Here is a 24,231-nt window from a genome sequence, read left to right as displayed (position 1 = left end):
ATTTTTTGTGTGTGTAGCTACTGCAGACTCACCCCAAGTTCGTCGTCATCAGAATTATCAAAGATGTTGTCTAAGTCATGAAGGGAAGGTGCCAAATCTGTCACCTGTGTGAGGCTACTGGAGCCTGCCCTGCCAGCAGCGTTGTCCTGCCGGACATCTGTGGGAAGGAGGCAAAAGGCACCGAATGAGCAGCTTCCTCAAAGGAGAAGGGGTGAGGAGAGGGCAGTGAGCAAGCCCTGCCTGCCAAATGCTTCCTTACGCTGTCAGTCAAATCGAGATACAACTAGTGCCAAATATACTTATCAGTTTTGAAAGAACTGAAAAACAAACTATGAAAATATATTACAGATGAGGTCAAATCACTGCTATTACAATCAGCACATAATGTTAAATAGAGAAGCATCTTCCTCGCATTTATTTTAGCAACAGTCCAAGTGAGGCAAATAATCAGTGTACACACCTGTTTTAGTAGAACTGAAAAGGGACATGGCATTTTTCCCTTCAGGCACCGGCGTGGAATGACCTGGTGTAGTGACATCCTTGGTACCAAATCCATCCTCTGACTGTGTAATAAATTCAGCCAAACAAAACACATGAACAGCAACCCAAAGTGTGGAATATGAGGGAGAACACAAAGAATTAGAGGGCAGAATGGAACTTGTTATGAGCACAAGTGTGATAAACCATGGTCTATGCAACCAAAGGAAATAAAAGATATGTCCTCGTCCCTGATTTTAAACTGAAACCAAAAACTCCCACACTTGCCCCTCAATCTGAGTCAATCAGGATTTTATGCCTCAACAGTACTGGTGGGGTTTGATCACAGACCTGCCATGGTGTTAAAAGCTGCCTTTAACATATTTTGAAGGCTGAATTATGCTTCAAGCTTTCTGGATCTAGATAGGTGTAAGAAGTATTCTCTTGAACTATACTGGTCTCCTTTCATTCTCTTATTTCCTCTGTTCTTAAGAATATTTCTTTAAATGGCCCAGTATTTTAGAATGTTTTAAAATTTAAGGCTAAAGACAGCAGACACCCCCAGTACTCATTTTTGAGATAATGAAACCAGTAAAATTATACTGACACAGTCTTGGAGTAGTGATGATATTAATTCAGAGAAATTAGAGGTAAAGCGCTTAACACAGTAAACAGTGAGCGCCTGATAAATGGTAGATACTGTCACCAATATTCTTCCTTACATTTTGGAATAATAATTAAAAAGAAATAAGCAGGGAGCATAGGCCAACAAGAATTAGCATATGAGAGGAAACATGCACTGTACAAGCTATAGCCTGGAAGCTGTGAGGCTTCATTTATGTTCGGCTGACTTTTGAACAAAGGTGAGCCATGACATAAAGAGGAACAATACGCTGTTCGATACAGTAGTACCAAGAGCATGAATATGGGGACAGAGCAATCAGGCAAGACTATCTCAAACATTCTGCCTCGAAGTCTTCCCACACGTGTTGTACTGACATAGACTGAAACCCACTCCTGGCTGGCCTCTCTCTCTCTTATGCGGTACCTTATTCTTTTTCAGGGAGTCTTTTTCTGTCCCTTGTTTGCATTTCTTGTTCGCAGTAAAGATGTATTTTATGTCGCCATCCTCGAAAGTATACGGGTCGTTGACTTCTCCCAAACTGTCTCCAGGTTGTTGTGACAGAGGCAATGGGTCAAGAAAGTGGAGGGGCTGCATCTGGGGCTGCTTGTCTTGCCAGACTTTAAACCGTTTGTTAGGTTGTGCTAAGAGTCTGGAAGGGGAAATGAATAACGATTTAAGCAAGAAATTGTAAAAAGACCAGACTTTTTTTTTAAGCAACATTTGTGATTTAAAAGCATTTGGAAGCTTAAACTTTAACAACAACAAAACTAAAAAATTCACCTTCAAGTGACTCTGAGAGACTATATTCACAGTTAAATAAATCTTAGTAACCTTTGTCACGGCCATATACTTTTGTCTCTGATTCCACTGATTTCACTTAACAGCAGAGATGGGCTCTGGGGACAGACTGTCTGGGCACAAATTCCATCCATGTCATTTACTAACTGCATGACCCCAGTTTCTTTCTCAGCTATGACATTAAAGGTGGCAATATGGCTGTGGTGAAGATGACATGAGATAATCTGTATAAACTGTTTAGAGTAACAGGTTGCTCAATAACACTCTGAAGTATTACTACTAGATGCATGATATACACATGAAAGCATGCAAAGCCTTCTAAGTGTCAACACACAAAGAAGGCACTGACTGCAATATGGAAAGTCCCATAAAGCTATATTCTTTGATTAACAAACACCAGACCAAAAATGAATTAATTCTAGTTAAGGAAATCTTACAACGAAACCTTTACAGGCCAGCATTTAAATAATGACACATATGATAAATATCACGTTGGATAAAGCATTTGACTTTTAAACCCTTTCCAGATGCAGAGTCTAGAATGGTGAAGAAAGAGCTCTTCAATTTTGGATCTGAAGGCCCTGATTCCTGGGAACCTTGGCCTTCTGTGGGTGGTCAGGGGGTGGGGTGGAGGATCGCCTTACCTTTGCAATGCAGTGCTCTCTGAGGTTACCTCCGTTTTGGCATCGCACCTCTCACCCTGGAGCTCTGGAGGCCGGAACTCAGCATCATCAACAGATGGTAGATGGTAACTGTGCCACCACTTATCTGACGACTCTGGGTTCGAGGGCCTGATCCCACAATATAAGGCGGTCTCACTGACCTCTGCCGTGAGAGGCACTCTTTGGCCTACGAGGACGGTCCGGTCATCCAGAGCAGACAACTGCTGGAGTTCGAGCCCATTTCCATAGAGGGCTGGATTCACAGGGACAGAGGGTGGGTCCAAACTCTCTGCTTCCTGACCTCGAGGCTGAGGGCTGAGTGTTGGCGGCAGAGGGGAAATAGGGGAGTGAGGTGAATCCATAGGATTCAGATTCATTTGCTTGCTTGTATTTCTGGAAGGCACGGCCATTTGCTTATCATACTTCCTACTGCTAGCCACCTCTAAGGAGGAGTCTATCCCTGCCAAGCCTAGCTTCTGTCCCGGTGGATCTTGTTCCATGCATAACTCTTCGGCCACAGACGGCCTGTGATGAAATGGTATCAAGGGTCTCTTTTGTAGCTTGTCTCCCTTGTCCTGTCTTTCTGTTGTTTTGTGCTTAGAAGAAGCAGGAGGTGGTAAAGATGAAGATGATGATGGTCCTGCACTGAACCCTGGTTGTGATATTGTGGGAGGTCGACTGGGGCCTACTGTACGTTTTAAAAGTTTATGCCTGAAATGAGAATGAAAATGAAGTAAGTAAATACACAGGTGAATATAACTATACCATTCTAATACTACAGAAGAGATGCCTCTGACCAGGTTACACCTTTTCAAGAACATGTTATACACACTAATACATCCAAATGGACTCTAGGTGTTTTAATAATGACTAAAAACTGCAACACACTCTGATAAGAAATAATGAACCAATTGCATGCAAGTAGATAAGAGTTGAACCTTAAGAAATATTCGTTAAAATGCCTCTAACCACTACAAAAATACTAATTTGAAAATTCCCAAATCTTCCAAATTTGGTGAGGGCCTCAGACAATCTATTCACATGGTAGTTTAAAACCGAGACCATTTGTCAAGAAAGGCAGCAAAATAAAGCTTCCAATCTCTATTTTACAACACCCAACTAACTCCAACAGAGAATGGTTTATAAAAGCTTAGAGTGCTGTAAATCAGGAACAAGATAACTACGCAATTCTCCCACAAAGTGTGAAACTAAGGGTCAGTTTTAAGAATATTTAATAGGATAAATATACTAAGAGCCTTATATGCTACTATTATTCAAGAAAGAAGGGATAAAAGACAACTTTAGATCTTACAGAAATGTGCTAAAATGAGACAGAAGTAAAAAGGTTGTGAGTGAATATGAAAACAAGACACACATATACAAATGCATCTGTCCCATCTAAGTAGGAGCAGCAAGTCTGCTCACAACCTAACACACTTCTTGGCAGGCATGGGTGTGAGAAACTGCTCAGTAAGGGCCTACTAGATAATGCTAAGGTTTAATCTGCACAAAAAAGTTATACAGCAGGTCAGCCAGTTCCTCCCAATATATAAATCATTCCCAGGAAAAACGTAAGCTCTCCTGCCAGTGTATCAGTAACTCTCTGAGGCCACTAGGGTGGCATTAAATTACTGTTGCATTGCACTAAACGATGCCCTAGTGGGCAGTAAAATGGATTTGTGTGGCATAATGGGATGGTTTAGTGGGACAGCAGGATGGCCACCCTGCCCCATAAGACCATTAAATAGTGTGAGGAGTGGACCATCCCATAATGGGTTCGGTAATCCTGCAGTAGATAATCTGAAAACACTCTTAGAGCCCAAGTCTTAGCTACTCTTAAAAAAAATCCTGACTTTGAAGAAGTCAGTAGCTTAAAGCTACTGTCAAAACGGCAAAAACTGGACTTTAAATCTCCAGTACCACACTGAGAGATGAATGTCTCACCTGAAAATATCTCAATTATATCTTCCAAGGGTGCTTATTTTAAGACCTAAGCTCTGAAAGTCTTTTACATAAAACTTTTTGATGTGGATTTTCTCCAAGACCATTTAACCACACTGATCTTTTGAGATAGATATTTTATAGTAGCCTTTTCAAAGTAAGGACTTTGTGCAAAGTGGATAATCTTATAAAGTCATTTTCTTCTACTACATTTAGCAACTTAGCTACGTTGTGGAACCTTCAGAATAAGGGATACACCAGTAAGGAACAGACCATTACTGCACATCTGTGAGTGGGTATGGGACCTCCCTGAAGCCGGCAGCAGGACCATCAGGCTCACAAGGCTAACTATGTGGCAGAAGCTGGGCCAAGAGTGTAGAAACATATGGTGACTAAATGAATAAGGAAAGCAGAATGACTGTAACAGACATTTCAAAGGAAGTCAGTGTGAAACGCAATGATAAAACTGATCTAGAAAACTAAGGAAAATAAATGATAGTTCTAGGCCGAGGAGGAGAAAACTGACAGAAATGACTGCAACAGGGTACCTGGTTTGACGTCAATATTAAGGGTATATCTTAAAAGCACTTTGCAAAATACAAGACTTGAGTACATGTGAGAAGTCAGGTGTAGAGATAAATATTTAGAAGTCAATGGAATGGAATGCATTTTTACAAATAAGATCTGAAGGGTATAAGAATTTGGTGAGGAGACAGAACAGTACCTCCAGAGGACAAAAGAAAAAGAGTTATTTATTTACACTTTAGGTAAAAATAATTCAAAGTACTGAATAAAAATGTGATAGAAATCAGTAAAAGGGTTATTTTAAAAAGTGAATAAATCTAGATTAAGAAAAAAGGCAGGAAAATATAAGAGGAATGCACAAGTGAAGTTAAATACACTAAAATTTTTATCCTATGTACTTTCTAAAGGTGGACCATAACCTGGCTGTAAGCTGTTCAGAAGTCAATGTTATTAGGAAAATACCTTTTTTCCCGAATAATCACATGATTAACAATGGCCTAGAGATGAAAGCAGACCAGGCATTCAGCTGGTATACCATTCCTATCCTGGGACTAAAGAGATTCTCATCAGCTCAGAGAAAGCACCCTTAATGAGCAAAGAATATCACCGAAAACATCCTCCTTGAAAAATCAATCAAGGGTTTCAGTAGGTAATTAAAACAGCATCTCTCAACAAAAAGCTGACTACCAAGGCAGGGCTTGATAAAAGAGAATCAACTTATAGGAAAGAGGAGCGGGGACAGGAAGAACCTGTTAAAACTTTTGCCAATGTGTATAAACAAACATGTGCACTCACATGTATATGCTCGCAGAGATTCCTGGGCATCGTGACCTCCTCCCCACCCGGAAGCCAATTCATATATGCCACATTAAGAACCCCGTGGTCTCAACTAGAGAAATAGATAGCCAACTTCCAAGTACACTTATCTCAACTGACCTTTGTATAAGCATTGAGCAGTATCAAATGGAAGCAAAGCCACTCTAAGTTGCTAAGAGAATATTCAGAAAATAATTTGGGTTTCTACTCAAATATCTAAACGAATGAGCAACAATTCTTTCCTCAGAATATCTGAGGAAATATTATTTCCTCAATAATATCTGAGGCTTTCCTCAGGTATTATTACCACATATCTACTTCAGTCATCAAAAAACACCAGCACTAACAAGAAAAATTTTCTCTGGAAGGTCTATTTAATCCAAGTTCTATTAATTCAAGCCAACTTGCTTGATATTTATCTCAACTTTATAATTAAGAGTAACTAAATAAACTCATTTAAATGGCAAAAGATTGTCTTGTTAAACTGATGCCTTTAGTTCTAAAGAAGTTATCCTGAAGAAATCTGTGGGAGCTATTTGTTAACAGAGTCAATTGTCTAAAAAGGCCCAATAATAAAACTGTATCCTTTACATAGAAACAAAACAAAAAAAAAACAACAGCAAGCTTTTTTTCCAGCACTGGAAGTAGAAGGTTTATAAAGAAAACAAAGCAAAATGACGTGGAAGAAGTGGTCTGAGAGACCAGGAGACAACGAACAAAATGTACTATGATTCTGTCCAATTCTATCCGATTACTGCTCTGCCTCGGCCCCTACCTACCTAGAGCAAGAACAGCTGACTCTTTGGGTTGGATCCACAAAATCCCAAGTAGCAGGATTGTTAGCAGGCTCTTCTTCAAGAGTTGGAGTGGACATTTGGCTCCTCCTAAAAAAAGGTTAAAATATGTGGTTTGTATAAACATGAGATAATATTCATACCCCTGGGGAGGAAAAGGATGTTAGAAAGACATGAATACATCTTACACAGTAACAGTATCCTGCCGATAGACAGTTAAGAGCAACCCAAGGTGTAGGGTTGGGCGGCAGAGGGGAAGTCAACTACTCTGTCTGTGCACCAGAAGGAAAATCAGATTCAAAATATTTTTATTTAAGATTAATATACATTTTAACATGGGTGGCACAGATAGCAATGAAAACACTATCTGGCACTATTAGCAGCTATTTTTTAAAAAGTCACCTAAATTCTGGAGAGACAACCTAAATCTTTAAAAATTATCTTTTCATAGCATCTATGAATCATATACCCTCAGACAGATTATTTTTTGGTTCTGTTTGTTTTGCTTTATTTCTTTGTTAGACTGTTTAAATCACTCTGAAAACATCTACATTTACTAGCATTTAAGGGCAGCACTCCATGTATATAATGTGAACCAAAATACAAGAATCAAAGATGTCTCCTACATAATAACTGGCAGCTAAAAGACATCTATTGCTGCATAAATAGGAACGCTGGGCAGTCCCCCTGCACTGTGGATCCTACTACAGCTGATGCTGCAGCTCACTGATGGCTCTGCAGGGACTTTGCTTGCTCTCCACCCTCCCCTGCCTTTCTGGGCATCTCACTTCCCCGTGCAGTGCTGCTGATAGAAGGGCTCTGATCTGTTAAGAGTGGAAAGGTTAGTGGTGATAAAAATCAAAGATGCTAAATGAAAGAAAAAGAAAATGTTAACGTGGAAATTGTTGAGGCATTGCAGACAGAAATGAAAATATCTGTACCAATAATTTTAAAAGAAAGGACCATTTTTAAGCAAACAGAGCTACCTTTTAAATTCTAGAACATGACATGATTTCCAACTGCAATTATTTTAGATTCTTTTCTACTAAATCTTTAGTAGCCTATTCTATATGTGTTAGTTGCTCAGTCGTGTCTGACTCTTTGCAACTCCATGGACTGCAGCCCGCCAGACTCCTCTGTCCATGGAATTCTCCAGGCAAGAATACTGGAGTGGGTTGCCATTCCCTTCTCCAGGGATCTTCCCAACTCAGGGATCGAGCCTTGGTCTCCTACATGACAGGCAGATTCTTTACCGTCTGAGCTACCATTCTAGAGCCACTAACTGGGAGATAAATATATAGTGTGAATTTGTTAAAAACTAGGTCCGAGGTCAGAAGGACAGCTCTTAAATGTGTATATATAAAGCTTTGAAGAGTAGTCACTTAAGAAACACTGACTTAACTTCTAAATGAGTCCTTTGGAATTACTGACAAAAATGTCCATATTTGTTCTGCTCCAGAGAATCAAGACTCATTGTTTACTTGTATCAGTCAAAAAGGTGGACATCTCAGTCATATCAAAACATGTGAAAATATGCTGAATACGTTTACAAATTCTTGATAGGTGAAAAAGTGTTTACTGACTACTGTTTGACATTATCATCCATGCAATTAAAATAATATCTCGTCTTAGAATCAATTCCTACTCTTTTCCAAAAATATGTTAAGGAAGGAGGGAAGGAGGTCAGAAGGGATAGACAGGAGGGAGGTGGACAAGAAAGGGAAGCTGGGTAGAGGAAGAAGAGAATTTCCCTGAATCAAGAAACAGAAGCACAGCAGCTACTAAACACTTCTCTAACTCTCATCCGTTTAGTTGAGAAATACACTGTCAATTAAAACATGGCAATGAAGGTCATTTTCCTTTGTAAATAGTGAACACTCATTAGTAGGTATACAGGGAAAAACCATACCCACAACTATTCTCCTGATATTCAGGGTGAATCTCCAAGTCAGCTGTGCTAAAAAATGTCAGATGAATACCATGACAATCTTAAGATGATAAAGAACTTCACAATTTTCCTGGACCAGCAAATTATTCTAACATCTTTGCTTTGAATTTTACCCTATTATGATCAGAAAGATGAGCTAACAATGCAACGACCCCCTCAGGGTTTGGTCACGCAACGGAGCCGTATGACTGATCTTCTTCATGTAGTAATAAAAGGCATGTCAGGTAAACCACCACCCAGACAGAAGGGAAGCACATACTTGGACTGGGTTCTGTTGAGGATGCATTCCTTCCAGACTCGATGGACCATGTGATTGTGGAGTTTTGGAGGAATCTTCCCCGATCTCTTTGGACTGTGCATAGTTAGCATCCCCCCGTCCTGGGCGCCCAGGTGGCTGACAGCACTCTGTGCACCTCCACTCTCACCTGGGAAGGAAAAGACAGTTTGGAAGGTCAGAAGTTTCTGAAAAGGCCTCCTCGTGCACAGACTGCTCAGGGGATCTTCCCGACCCAGGGATCAAACCTGGGTCTCTGGCATTGTAGCCAGGTTCTTTACCGTCTGAGCCACCAGGGCAGCCCCTCATTCATTTAACATAGACATCTGACTGCTGAAACTGATCACGGCAGCTTTGCTGCTACCCCTGACAATAACGCTGTCCACAGCTATGAGTAGATCTGCGTCAGTATAGCTTTCAGTCACGTCAATACCCACACTCACATACCCGCAATGGCATATCCATCAGAAGGCATTCCTACTCAGAGGTTTTGGAGATGACTTACACAGGAGGACTCAAACATGACACCGTTAAAGATATAAACATGCATGGATTGTCTGAGTTTTTAAATCTCAATGCAGTAAATGAGTTTCAAGACAGAAGAAAACAGTAGAGGGAGCTTTATGCTCAAGCAGCTAAAAGGCTGCAAAGCAACTGCACACAGTGCCTGGGTAGGAGAGAAAAATCCTTAACAAGGTCAAATTTCAAATCTGCATGTGGAACTGTTCATCCTTGTGCCTGACACCACCTATGCAAGCTAATACTAAAAAAAAGAGAGACTGACTCAACATTTTATATCAGAGGATTAGAAATTCACTGGTTTCTAATATTTCCACTTAGAGTTTCCAACTGTACTTGGTATGCGATACATTTTCGGTGCCATGCATGCTAAGTCGCTGTCACGTCCCACTCTTGGCGATCCGATGGACTGCAGCCCACCAGGCTCCCCTGTCCACGGGATTCTCCAGGCAAGAACACTGGAGTGGGCTGCCACTTCCTCCTTCAGGGCCATTTTCTATGATGCCTACTCTAACTGTTGATAAGATTAGTTATTGGTTGTAAATATTTTACTACTTTCATCTCATACAAGACAAATAATGAAGTCAATTTTCAGTATTAAATTCTGATTCGATTACTTTTATCTATTTGATTTCATAAACATATTGAGGGTTTTATTCCTGATAGAATTATGATGCAAAATATCTCAAATGAAATAATTTTAAAGTGCTCTGAAATCCTTCACTTTCATGTGAAAAAGAAAGAAGCAACCTAATATTACAAACTAATATTTCTTGGTATCAATGCAAAACCACCATTGTATGGAATTAACTGGTTAGTCTCAGTTCCACTTTTTTAATAAAGCAAACCCCAATGCTTACATTCTTAGGAACTGAAGCTTTCTTGTTCCCCAGAAAAGTACTGTTATAATATAAATGAGATAAATTAACAGAGACAAGAAATTTGATCTTTCACTGCTATCTTTTAATCTTAAAAGTTCTCTAACTTGGCTCACAGGACAAAATATTTCATTCTGACTTTACAATGGATTTTCAAATGCCTATTATAAAACTAGGCAAAGTAGCACAACAAACAGAAGTAGAGAGCATAGCCCTTTGACCCCAAACACTCAACAGTATAGCCAAACAGACCATCAGTCCATGGTATCATAAGGGAATTATTTATGACCAAAACAGGAGAGGTTGTGGGGAAAGCCAGCCAGACTCTTTTCTGATTGAAGGTAGGTTAATAGTTTTTCAGTAGCTTTTAATGATTTAACTAAAATGTGGGTGGTATCTTACATGGAATTAAATGAGACTTGTATTACATGTTGTTAAATGCATATTCAATGCTTCTCAAATTATCTCCATAAACAGAAGAGGCAAGCTGATCTATCTATTCACACAAGTCAGAACTCTGGCCCTCCCAGGTCCCGTGCCAATCTAGGAGACTCTTGGCCATTTTAAGAGGCAAAGTAACCCTCTTTGTCCTATGCCCAGGAAAGCATGGCAGTGTTCAACATCATTCAAGTGCAGAGTGACGAGGCTGAGCAGGATTCTCACAGATGGAGCATTAAGGGTCCTAAGCTGTAATTCGATGTTATGATGTATAAAGCTGGACAAATTAATTTTATGACAAATACATCAGTCACTCTCATTCAGTGTTTCTGTTTTAGGAAATAAGGAGACATCAAGAGATTTATTTACCCAGGGTGTAGCACAATGATATACACAGAGTAGAAATCTAAAGATCTATAGTTGTAAAAGTACACACCTGAAATCCACCAGAATAAAACATTTTTTTCTGAATTATGAATTTAAGAGTTCTGAACTAATCAAAGGTCAAGGCATCATGCCCAGAGCAGGCCTTCAATTTTAAGCTGAACACAAATTTTACTAAATACCAGGCAAAACAGTAACAAATGTAAACAAAAACTGATGACTTCTGTAGTTTGTTAAAAATCCAAACTTCCATATGAAATATGGTTAACATTTTTCAAAATACTGACAATTCTAGACTTATTAATATGTCTTCTCTATGGTGTTATTATAATTATAAAAAGACTATACAAGCGTTTTTCTGCTTTTTCAGTTTAAAAGTAGTTTTAATAAAAATCAACTGATGGCAAATCCTTTCACAAGGGATCGTCCAAATTCTCTGCTCTACTGTATTCAGAGCTGGATGTAGTACATTTTTTCACCATCTTAGCAACTACAAGGCTCTTAAAAACAAAGGCTAGGAATTTCCTGGCAGTCCAATGGTTAGGACTCTGTGCTTCCACTGCAAGGGGCACAGGTTCAATCCCTGGTGGCAGAACTAAGATTCTGTAAGCCGTGTAGGCCAGCCTAAACAACCCACCAAAACCCTAAACCCCTAAGGTTACAAGTTCATTTCTATGTCCCTCACACAATATCTGAGTTATTCCTTCCAGATAACTTAATGTGTGTGCTATGTTGCTTCAGCTGTGTCGGACTCTTTGTGACCCTACGGACTTAGCCCACCAGGCTCCCCTGTCCGCGGGATTCTCCAGGCAAGAACACTGGAGTGGGTTGCCATGCCCTCCTTCAGGGGATCTTCCCAACCCAGAGATCGAACCCACGTCTCTTACATCCCCCGGCATTGGCAGGCGGATTCTTTGCTACTAGCAGCGCCTGGGAAGCTGATAACAATACTGTGTGTTAAAACTGGAGTTCTGAGCACTTCTTTGAATTCTTGTACTACTGTTTGTATATTGCTTTATTGTTTATCAAACACTGTCAGGTACATGATCTAACATGTATAACAGTCCTGGAAACTATATAGAACTTAACAGAGAAGGAAACTGGTGTTCAAAACAAGTAAGAGAATTAAATAAGGTCACTCACGTAGTAAAAACTAAAGCTAGGTTTTAAAAGGTGTGTTCAATCACAAAGTCTATACTTTCCCCCAATATGTCATTTAACCATGCACATTTACTGAATGTCACTACATGTCAAGCACTATGGCAGCAATTTTTAAATACTGCCTTATTTCATTCTCATGAAAATTACCACATGATGAACATGTATCATGCTTGATAGTATGTTTTCAAAGTTTAGAGGACAAGACTTCGTTTACTGATGTTCCTGCCAATATGGCCCACATTAAATACCTATAAATAATCTTACTTCAGCTCAAGTGTGATGATTATCCTTTTCTTAGTGACCATATTTTCAATTAAAACGAAGTCAACTATAACAACAACAAAGTTAATATAGAATATATACTACTCGACAAAGGAAACATCTTCCCAATTTAAATAATTTCTGAATTTTCTCAAGAAGGAAGAATCTTGAAATGGGCAAATTTTTCAAGTTAATTAATATCTGTCATTAGTGTAGACAGATTATTGAAAGGACAAAGTATTTATTCAGAGCTCTTGGATGTCAGACTATCTTTATAACAAGAAAAGAGAATTCACCCAAGACTTGTCCCTGTCTAGCAACAGCCAAGTGGACAAGCACATCAACTATTCTCTGATTTAGTATTTTTCGCCACATCTCGTCTCCTGATTGCATGTGTGTGCACGCATGCACATCAGTGTAAAAGGGTAGATGCATGTGTAGAACTGAAGAGAAACAACGAAGGTGTTTAATTGGAGTAAAGACGAATAGACACAATTAAAATTCTGAAGCACATCAATTGTTTACAATTTTCCTTCTCTATTTTGTAAAATCCCACATTAGTCTATTTCCATCTCTTCCACCAGGAATTTCTCCGTGTGTTTTCTCATCTGTTCCGTGGCAGGGGTGCTACATGACTTTCTGGGATCTCTTCCCCCCAGGATGTTCCTGGATCGTACTCACCCATGATAGCCTGTTCTGGAGAAGTGGGAGGGGTGAGAGGCATCCCGCAGTTACTTGGGTCCTTCACGCTCCCAAGCCCCTGCTGCCCAACAGTAATATGGCCCCCGGTACTGGCCACACTCTGAGGAACTGGGATGTCATTCTGAGAGATCAGCACAAAAGCTGAAGGATAAACCATCCGAACACCACCTGTGAGGAGAGCGAGCGAGAGAACAGGCCTGAGGAAAAAGGTCATGCCAGACTGCCAAATTTATTATTCCAGTGGTCAGAGTCAAAGCTCACTGGTGAAAATGAGACTCTCATTAGGTACTGTCAAAAGTGATAGGTTCCATCCTTTCATAAGTTAATAGCTATTTAAACATGTGTTCCAACATTATCATAATAGCATTTGGAATACAGGGACCATTGGTGCTTCAGGCAAGATAACTACTCAGCAAATACCACTGTGTCAAGAGAATTCAAAAAGATGGGGAAATTATGGAGATTATTTTTGATGAATCTGAATGATTATCTTTTTAAATTAAGCAAGATGAAGAAGACAGAATTAAGTTCTTCAGGCAAAACATTTTCTCTTACCAACAATTACTTCTACTGCCACAGGGAAATCATCATCATATCCCAACTCTTCCTCTTCTTTCATTTCTTCTTTCTTTTTCAGCACCATTGGGTAGAAATACTGCCATTCCTCTATCAACTTACGGGTGGCTGGGTCTGACATCTTGTATGCTTGGCCTGTTAGCGTGCCGTTTAAGCCATAAGGACTTACCAGTACTGAAGCAGACAGGAGAAACATGTGTTACACATCAGAGTAATAATTCCTACTTAAGTGTAATGCTACATACACGGTAGTTTTAGGGTGAGGCATATTATCATTTGATGTATACTGCTCTTTATTTCCTAACTCCTTTTTAAGTGTAATTTTAAAAAATTTCTAATTTTAGTACTTTTTATATGCCTCTCAACTCAAATCAATTTTTGAAGGAAATCAAATGGGAGGAGATATAATTAACACCATCAGACAAGTACATCAACACACAATATATAAGCTATCTATACATAAGCTATCTACATATTACCTATCTATACATTAAAGCATATAAACATCAATTTGGTAATAGCTCATACAGTGTGAATACTGAATCTTCCATGACAGAAGACCATTCAATACATATATCCTGAAACCAGCCTGGGACTTGAATGCTCTCCCTATGATTTCCTGAGACTTCCTAATATTTGAGGTAATTTAAAAATAATACATAAATAAAACGTCTATTGGCAGAAAAGTCTTAATGTACCAAATCTGAAACATAATGTTATGTATAATTTCGGTTACAACTATTTTAGAGGTCTGCTGATTAAACAACTCTAAAATAAAATTTATTTTACGTAAAGTAAAGGACTTAAAAAGTCCTTTTCTCTTACTCTTTTACCGTTTGACCTTGATGTCATTTTCACTGAGCTAGACACAAAAATGCAGTTAACATAACACTGTATAACTCAGTTCTTATTCTCACAGTGAGTATTTCGACATTTCAAATAACACTTTTCTAGGGATAAAAGTCACTTTTCCTTAATTCTGATTTATAAAAACAAATCTCAGCATAAGCATTAACTGGGAGGTCCTTTTGGGAGACAGTTTTTTTGTTAACTGCTGGATGATATGTCACATCAATCAAGACAGAGATGGTTAAAGACATCACATATTTCGTGTTGCCTTCTGCTACTCTGTATGGATACAAATGGAGAAATACTGATCTAAGCAACACAGCTAATCAAGGGCAATTTTCCTGTTTTAACACTTCTAAGAAATCCCCACATCAATATGATTAATTATGTTCACTATAATTGTCTATATACCAACACCTGCCCTAAGAATGTAACTTCTCTACACCAATAATGGGAAATAAGCAGGATAATGCCCCACAAAGTCTTCCATGATTCGAGATATTAGTAACAAACCAGTAATATTTAAAGTAAGTAGTCTACAGGGACCAAGTATGGCCAATATTATCTTTCCCAACTTAGAAGCTTAGTCATCTTTTCTCATGACTAGTAATTCCTTTTGTTACTTAAAGTAAATGCTTTTATTTTGCTCCACAAAATCTAAAGTCAGATGATCCTCAGCACTTTCAGAGTCAAGGAAACATAGTGTTTAAATAATCCTGACAATCCACAAAATGAGCATATTGTACAACTCAAGTGTACAGTTTGAGAACTAGGCTGTTTTGAATAATATAGCAGTTCATACATAAAACATCCAAAAAACTACAGAATAATAAAGTACACAGTTTAAAATGTGTTGCTAGATGGAGGAAAATGCAGCCAATAATCAGGACAAAATTACATGAGGTTCAATGTTCTTTTTTACCTTAAAAAAAAAAAAAGGCTTAACAATCTTTAGGGCAAGAAAAAGCTGATTTCATCAAATTAACTTACAATCATTTGTATAAGACCAAAAACCAATATACATAATATGGAGGCTAAACACTCATTTGACTATTATATAAATACTTTAGTCAATTTTATTAAAAATATTTTTTAAATTACATTTTGTGATATACTAAGGCTATTTCAACCAGGCATCTCTAGAATTGATAAGATTAAACTAAAAAAAAAGTTTCTATATGGTTCAATTTAATATTATAACATTTAAAAACAGTTATTTATAGAAAATTATGAATTCCAAAGACAAAACCAAAGCTTTAGAATATATAGCTAGAAAAAAAGAAACATGTTATTTTGGTGATATCTAGGTAATTAGTTGAGCATTCATGAATACATGAATGTAAGTTAAATGACAACCAAATATCTACAACCAACGCAGTCTAAAATTAAAAGAAAATAAGGTATTAATAAAGAAACTACAGACTATACAACTCCAGGAATTTGATTTTGGTTAGAATTTCAAAGAGTACAAAGCTTAATAGTAACTCTCTGTTAGTCATTACAGTCCTAAAACCATAGGACAAAGAAAACAAGGAAAACCTTTAACTTATAAGATTTTTGATCTTCAGGAAATCCTCCACACTTTATTCTTCAACACACTTAAGACCATGTTGTAGCTGAGGGAAGCTTTCAGTAAAAAAATGAGCAAGCTATCATCACTTACTTGTGGTCTTCCCTTTCTTCTTCAGAAACTAACCCTTCCTGCTTAGCTCAACACGTCCATTTCAGATACTACCTCATTCCATGAAACTTCACTGGGCAAGGTGGCTATCCACCAGGTAGGGAGTGGTGGAGAGGAGGAACATCATTGTTTACTTACCTTGAAATGGTGCAGGTGAAGACTGAGCCATGTGGATATGCTCCTCGTTGATCAAATAAATTGGCTGGTGTTGGGCAATCTCCACACTTGTGCATACATTACTTTCCCCGTGAAGAAAGAATGTGAACGCACAGGACAAATGCTCACTAGAAAAAGACAAAATGAGAAACTCAGCTCTACATTTTGGTGGGAAATAAATAGGTGCTAGACACAGAAACACAGACGGGACACAGCTTTACTTTATCGAGCCTGCCCTAGATGGTATTAACAAGCACAAACTTTCCATTGCTGTGGACAAATAACAACGGTAATTAAAGATGCCAGATAAATAGAAAGTTAGGTCTCACTGCAAAACTGGAAATGACTGTGTAGAACGCTTTCTGCTTCCTTTGCACAGATTCTCCAACTATAAGCTCCCAAGGACAGGAAAAGAACACGTTTTTCTACCTTCTTGTGTGTTACTATCTGAACTGGCTTTTAAGTGACTAGGAACGATGACAAAGTAGTTTTGCTTGTGTTTGGTATGACGTAACAGTAAGATCAAGTTTACAATCTTATACCATTACAATAAGGTTATTAAACTTATTGATCTAAAGACAGCAATTAAGAACACTACTATATGTAAATTTCCAATATACAACTGCTAAGATAATATGTTTCTAAATGGACTGGTGATTGATTATATTTAATTTTCACAATTTACCTCTGATCACAAAATTTTATTAAAGCATTCCACTTCTCCATTTTCCACACAATTTGCTAAAAATTGAAAAAAATGATGTGTCTTGGAGAAAAATAATTTCAAAATTACTATAGTGGCACATTCTTTCAAAGTCGTTAATTTTGGCCTTAAGTCACCCATAACATCTCCATTTCTCAAGACAGCTTATAAGAACATTTGCCTGATGAACCAAAATCACTATATTCTAAGCAACCACCATTTGAAAACTCATCTTCCAAGATTTCCTTTTTTTCAAAAGTTCTCTAAAATATTATAAAGTATATTTTGAGTACCACTCATAAAATTAAAATTTAAGTATAAAATTATAAAATTTAAGTATAAAATTATAATGATTTTGGAAAACTGAAATAAAAATGACAACACTTTCACTCTATTCCTACAGGGAAGCATATATTAATATAGTCTTCCTTGACAAGTACGTTGCAATGATCTGAGAAAATTTTGTGTTTTACTCAAATGTGCAGCTTCCTCAATAGGACAGACACACCTAGACTTGATATTTGGGTATTTAGCACAACAGAGTAATCGTAAGATAATAAACTGAAACTTCTCCTTGGCACCTTATGTCTAAGTTTCAAGTTCACAAAGAGGAAACAATGCATGTAATTTAAATGTATACAAATATACAGGAGTGTCAACATGTGCTGTCCTTCATTTATGGAAACGACACTGAACACATAGCATCCCCCAAGCACAACATTATTCCAGGCATGTAAAACACTAACATACGCATCAACTGACTGTGGACTGGTCGTTTTCGTTTGTAAAATCCAGTAGAGAAGGAGGATCTGACATATCCCTCTCATGCTTATTAACCCAAGCAGTCATCCGAATAGTAATAAGGCCACTGGTGAGAGTTACAGATTCTGAGTACAGCCCAGAGCGCACTTGCTCTTCTACCAAATCCCAACTGTGCATGAACACAAACACAACCTACCTTTGTCTATCAATCAGGAAGTCAGAATGGTACAAGAAGTCTGAATAGTGACAATGAATAAAATATGGTTCATGTCCTCAAGGGGTGTATAAACTAAGGCTGACATAAATGCTTATCAGTACAATAAAGTCAAGTACAGAAACAGAAAACCAAAATGCCATGGGAAGGCTAAAGTGTACTGATTTTTTCAATTTCGAAGTCCAAATGCTTCAAAGAAGATGAAATCAGATGAAAGTTTGATTTCAGTATAGAGAAAAGAAAAAGTAAGAGAGGCAAGGAATAGATGTAGTTAAGAACAGGATATAGCTTAGAAATTCTAAAAGGAGGAGAGACAGGACGTGATGGGAAAGGAAAAAGAAGTCTGAAAAAAGAAGTCAGAGGTTACCCTTGAGACAACCAAAAGTCTTCCCATGTGAAAAATAGCGGGGAGCCAATTTAAGGTTTGGTTTTTAAAAGTTGGCTCAATCTAAAGAATCGAGATAAAAACCTCAAAATAGAATTCAATTTGAATTTGATATGTTCCAAAAGAGGCTCAGAGGTTAAAGAGTCTGCCTGCAATGCAGGAGACCTGGGTTCGATCCCTGGGCCAGGAAGATCCCCTGGAGAAGGAAATAGCAACCCACTCCAGTGTTCTTGCCTGGAGAATCCCATGGATGGGGGAGCCTTGTGGGCTACAGTCCACGGGGTCACAAAGAGTCAGACATGACTGAGTGACTTCACTTCATTTCACAAAAGACACAGAGAAACACAAATGAAAACAGTAGGAAGTCAATCAGTGACCTATTTTCTATATTGATAACTTTTAAAAACAAAACTTTTTTTTTTTTCTAAAGAGACAAAACTACACAAGAAAAACAACAAGTTATGGGGGAAATAGAACAGAAGCCACCAGTAACTACATAATGTTTGGTAAGTTACTTTACTGTTCTGATCACAGCTTCCTCATATGTCAAATCAGATGCTGGCACAAATCGCTGCCCCTTCACCCCGAGAAATTCTCATTCAGAAGGTCTAGAATGAGCCCCAAGAATCTGCATTTCCATCCTATTCTCAGTGCTGCTGCTGCTACTCCTAGCTCAAGGTTCATGCTTCAAGAATCACTGAACTTTATGGCAAATAAATCCTTTTCAGCTATAAAATTCTTTTTTTTCCCCTAAGATTACAAGAAACAAGAGGGCAAGGAGGACAATACTGATGACCTAAGGAGGCTTTTGCCACTTCTAAGACTACACAGATAACACTTACAGCATTGCCTGTAATAGTTAACAACTACAGACAGACAAAATGCCCATTTGTAAAGGACTGGTTAACCAAACTATGATACATCCTTACAAAATAATACTGTGTAACCACTTAAAAGAAAATACTGATACATAAAAACCTACCACATAAACCCATAAAAGATGAGGAAAAAAACAAGGTACAAAATTGCTGTGAATCATATACACCCATCTGTATAAAAATGCGAGAGTGGGGAGAAAAATATATGCACACACAATCTGCTTACCCTGGCATAAAATTTCTCTGGAAGGATTCACTTTAAAAACCTAATAATTTTGGCTGCCTTTGGGGAATGCAGTGGTATGACTAGGGAATAAAGAAAGGATTCTCAATACTCTTTTCTACTTTTTGAATGTGGGGCCAGGGGTCACACAGAAGGTAATGGAGGCAGGATCTGAAGGAAGCCCCCGCCTCCCGTCCTGTGCAGTGCCTGCTGGCCCAACTAGAGGAACCCAGTCTTTCATCTCACCACATTTGGCTCTTAGTTGAAGCCTGCTGAGATCATCTTTGATTCTGACTCTGTTATCTAACATGCTGGATATTTAATCAGCAAGCATCAATATCTTTATCCATGTCAGTGCTAAAAATGGTGAATGAGACTATACTGAGGAAAGAATCCTGAGTCACTTTATCAGGTAATTTTCCAGTTACAAATGCTCCCAAGTGCTGCCATTCATGTACAGTTTCTTGTCTACAAAGGACACTCTGAAAGATTACTATGTCAAATGTCTTTATACAATACAGACACATAACAACTACCGTATTGCCCTGATCTACAAACCTGCCTAAAAGCCAAATTCAGGTTGTCTGATATAAAAGTCAACTCTCCTCATTTTACAGATGAGAAGATAAGGATAAAAAGTATGGCCTGCAAATGCCATTCTTAGAAGCATAGCTGGAATTAGACTTGAAATTTAGGGATCCTTCCTCTCCTTTTCACCATACACCTGTCTGCTGCTGCACTCACCTCACTCTCCCCCAGAACGCTAGAGGACTACAGCTTTCCTTTTCTCTGTGAAGGGACTCCCATACTCTCTGCCACTCAGGAGTAGTCTTGATTTCCACAGCTTTACCTGCTCTTCACTACAGCACGCTACTCTGTTAGGGCTCCCTTATCTTTCTCCCTCTATTGACTAAGGTCAAATAATCAACATGTAAATAAAATGATTAGTATAATAGTAGCATTACTACTGATATCACTAAATAACCAATCTATAAATAACTCTGGTGTTATGAAGACGACAACTGTAAGGTGAATTTGGAAATACAGGTATAATTTATTCACTATCAAAAAGATAAAGATCATCTGAATGGCTGAAAAATACTAAATCCATCTACGTAATACTTACACCAGACATGCAAAATTAAACCACACCCATGGACCTCACCAGATGGTCAACACCAAAATCAGACTGATTATAGTCTTTGCAGCCAAAGATGGAGAAGCTCTATATAGTCAGCAAAAACAAGACCGGGAGCTGACTGTGGCTCAGATCATGAACTCCTTATTGCCAAATTCAGACTTAAATTGAAGAAAGTGGGGAAAACCACTAGACCATTCAGGTATGACCTAAATCAAATCCCTTCTGATTATACAGTGGAAGTGAGAAATAGATTTAAGGGACTAGATCTGATGATAGAGAGAGTGCCTGATGAACTATGGACAGAGGTTCGTGACACTGTACAGGAGACAGAGATCAAGACCATCCCTAAGAAAAAGAAACGCAAAAAAGCAAAATGGCTGTCTGAGGAGGCCTTACAAATAGCTGTGAAAAGAAGAGAAGCAAAAAGCAAAGGAGAAAAGGAAAGATATACCTGTTTGAATGCAGAGTTCCAAAGAATAGCAAGGAGAGATAAGAAAGCCTTCCTCAGTGATCAATGCAAAGAATACAGGAAAACAATAGAATGGGAAAGACTAGAGATTTCTTCCAGAAAATGAGATACCAAGGGAACATTTCATGAAAAGATGGGCTCGCTCAATAAAGGACAGAAATGGTACGGACCTAACAGAAGCAGAAGATAGTAAGGAGGGGTGGCAAGAATACACAGAAGAACTGTACAAAAAAGATCTTCACGACCCAGATAATCACGATGGTGTGATCACTCACCTAGAGCCAGACATCCTGGAATACGAAGTCAAGTGGGCCTTAGGATGCATCACTATGAACAAAGTTAGTGGAAGTGGTGGAATTCCAGTTGAGCTATTTCAAATCCTAAAAGATGATGCTGTGAAAGTGTTGCACTCAATATGCCAGCAAAGTTGGAAAACTCAGCAGTGGCCACAGGACTGGAAAAGGTCAGTTTTCACTCCAATCTCAAAGAAAGGCAACGCCAAAGAATGCTCAAACTACCACACAATTGCACTCATCTCACAGTCTAGTAAAGTAATGCTCAAAATTCTCCAAGCCAGGCTTCAGCAATGCGTGAACCGTGAACTTCCAGACGTTCAAGCTGGTTTTAGAAAAGGCAGAGGAACCAGAGATCAAACTGCCAACATCTGCTGGATCATCGAAAAAGCCAGAGAGTTCCAGAAAAACATCTATTTCTGCTTTATTGACTATGCCAAAGCCTTGGACTGTGTGGATCACAATAAACTGTGGAAAATTCTGAAAGAGATGGGAATACCAGACCACCTGATCTGCCTCTTGAGAAACCTGTATGCAGGTCAGGAAGCAACAGTTAGAACTGGACATGGAACAACAGACTGGTTCCAAAAAGGAAAAGGAGTACATCAAGGCTGTATATTGTCACCCTGCTTATTTAACTTCTATGCAGAGTACATCAAGAGAAACGCTGGGCTGGAAGAAGCACAAGCTGGAATCAAGATTGCTGGGAGAAATATCAATAACCTCAGATATTCAGATGACACCACCCTTATGGCAGAAAGTGAAGAAGATCTAAAGAGCCTCCTGATGAAAGTGAAAGAGGAGAGTGAAAAGCTGGCTTAAAGCTCAACATTCAAAAAACGAAGATTATGGCATCCAGTCCTGTCACTTCATAGCAAATAGATGGGGAAACAGTGGAAACAGTGGCTGACTTTATGTTTTTGGGCTCCAAAATCACTGCAGATGGTGATTACAGCCATGAAATTAAAAGACACTTACTCCTTGGAAGGAAAGTCATGACTACCCTAGACAGCATGTTAAAAAGCAGAGACATTACTTTGCCAAAAAAGGTCTGTCTAGTCAAGGCTATCGTTTTTCCAGTAGTCATGTATGGATGTGAGAATAAAGAAAGCTGAGAGCCGAAGAATTGATGCTTTTGAACTGTGGTGTTGGAGAAGACTCTTGAGAGTCCCTCGGACTGCAAGGAGATCCAACCAGTCCATCCTAAAGGAGATCAGTCCTGGGTGTTCACCGGAAGGACTGATGCTGAAGCTGATACTCCAATACTTTGGCCACCTGATGCAAAGAGCTGACTCATTTGAAAAGACCCTGATGCTGGGAAAGATTGAGGGCAGGAGGAGAAGGGGACAACAGAGGATGAGATGCTTGGATGGCATCACTGACTCAATGGAGCTGAGTTTGGGTAAACTCCAGGAGTTGGTGATGGACAGGGAAGCCTGGTGTGCTGTGGTTCATGGGGTCGCAAAGAGTTGGACACAACTGAGCAACTGAACTGAACAAAAAAAAGTAGAAAATGATATTGCAGGTGAATACAAATAAAAACAAAGCTGGTATAGAGATAGTAATAAACAGTACATTTTAAAAACTTAGGTTCATCATTACAGAATAATGAACAGAGAAATTCACTAAGAAATTTAAACAATCTTGAGTGTGCATGTACACAGCCATATGGTACACAATATAACTTAGAAATATATAAAGAAAAAATGGCAGAATTACAAGGAGAAACTGACATATCTTTAATTGATAAGTATTTCAATATACTTTTTTTCAGTATTTAATAAGCAAATTACTTAGAATACCAAAAAAAAGACAAAAATATATAAACAAGTATGTATGTTGGCTTTTAAGAAATAAATAATCTGTTCTTTTCCAGGGACACACAGAAGATGTACAAAAAAGGACTGGGAACTAGGACATAAGACAAATCCAAAGTTTCAAAGAATTTATATCACACAGACTATACATTCTTTAATCATAGTGCAATTTAGTTAGAAATCAACAGTTTTTGCTTTTTTTTTTTTTAAGGTTAAAATAAAATCCCTTTGTTTGGAAAGTTGAATACGCACTCCCTAAATAAATCATGGGTTACAGAGGAAATCACAATGGAAATCACAAAATGTTTAAAACTGAATGACAGCAAAAGTAATACATGTCAAAATCAGAGAGATACAGTGCTTAGAGAGTAATTTATATCCTCAGATGCCTAAAAGAGGGTCTTAAAATAAATGAGATAAGCCTTCAAATCAAGAAGTTGAAAGGGGCAACAACAAAAAACAAGTCAACTCAATGAAACCAGAAGGCTGAAAATAATGACAAAAACACAAAAACTAGAGGTGGGGGGAGAAGAGAGGTAACAGAAATGATTAACAAAATGAAACTTGTTCTGTGAGCACATTAAAAGAAGACAAACCACTAAGCCAACTGATTTGAGGAAGGGAAGTGGACAGATGCCTATGCAGCAAAGAGGGAGGGGTACCATCACACAGTCCTGAAAACCAAAAGGAGGAAGCACCACTGAGGCATTGACCACGCGGCGTCAAGACTAGACGCTTACTGCAAAGGCTCTGCTGCTTCCTACACCTCTGCTGCTGTGCATGCTTTTCTTTCGTCTAGAATAAACTTCTCCCATCCTTCATCACCTAATTCCTTCTCATCTTTTCCAAGAAATCATCTTTAAAAGTTCCAGAATTGGCAA

General features: G+C 38.5%; 1 protein-coding gene across 3 annotated transcripts in view; it reads right to left on the bottom strand.

The window, feature by feature from the left end:
* Positions 1 to 24,231, bottom strand: part of MED13L (mediator complex subunit 13L) — a 283,072-nt gene that overhangs the window by 50,035 nt on the left and 208,806 nt on the right. For all 3 annotated transcript variants that reach the window (XM_019977211.2, XM_019977210.2, XM_070769611.1), the window contains 9 exons: positions 16,448 to 16,593; positions 13,759 to 13,953; positions 13,183 to 13,371; positions 8,846 to 9,011; positions 6,624 to 6,728; positions 2,545 to 3,273; positions 1,526 to 1,751; positions 461 to 563; positions 33 to 157 (listed from right to left, as the gene is read on the bottom strand). In XM_019977211.2, coding sequence (XP_019832770.2) covers positions 33 to 157; positions 461 to 563; positions 1,526 to 1,751; positions 2,545 to 3,273; positions 6,624 to 6,728; positions 8,846 to 9,011; positions 13,183 to 13,371; positions 13,759 to 13,953; positions 16,448 to 16,593 — 1,984 coding nt within the window. The remainder of the gene's footprint in view (positions 1 to 32; positions 158 to 460; positions 564 to 1,525; positions 1,752 to 2,544; positions 3,274 to 6,623; positions 6,729 to 8,845; positions 9,012 to 13,182; positions 13,372 to 13,758; positions 13,954 to 16,447; positions 16,594 to 24,231) is intronic.

This window comes from Bos indicus, chromosome 17 (assembly GCF_029378745.1).
Source record: "Bos indicus isolate NIAB-ARS_2022 breed Sahiwal x Tharparkar chromosome 17, NIAB-ARS_B.indTharparkar_mat_pri_1.0, whole genome shotgun sequence".
In the NCBI taxonomy this organism is placed as follows: domain Eukaryota; kingdom Metazoa; phylum Chordata; class Mammalia; order Artiodactyla; family Bovidae; genus Bos; species Bos indicus.
This window is presented reverse-complemented; position numbering and strand designations above follow the sequence as displayed.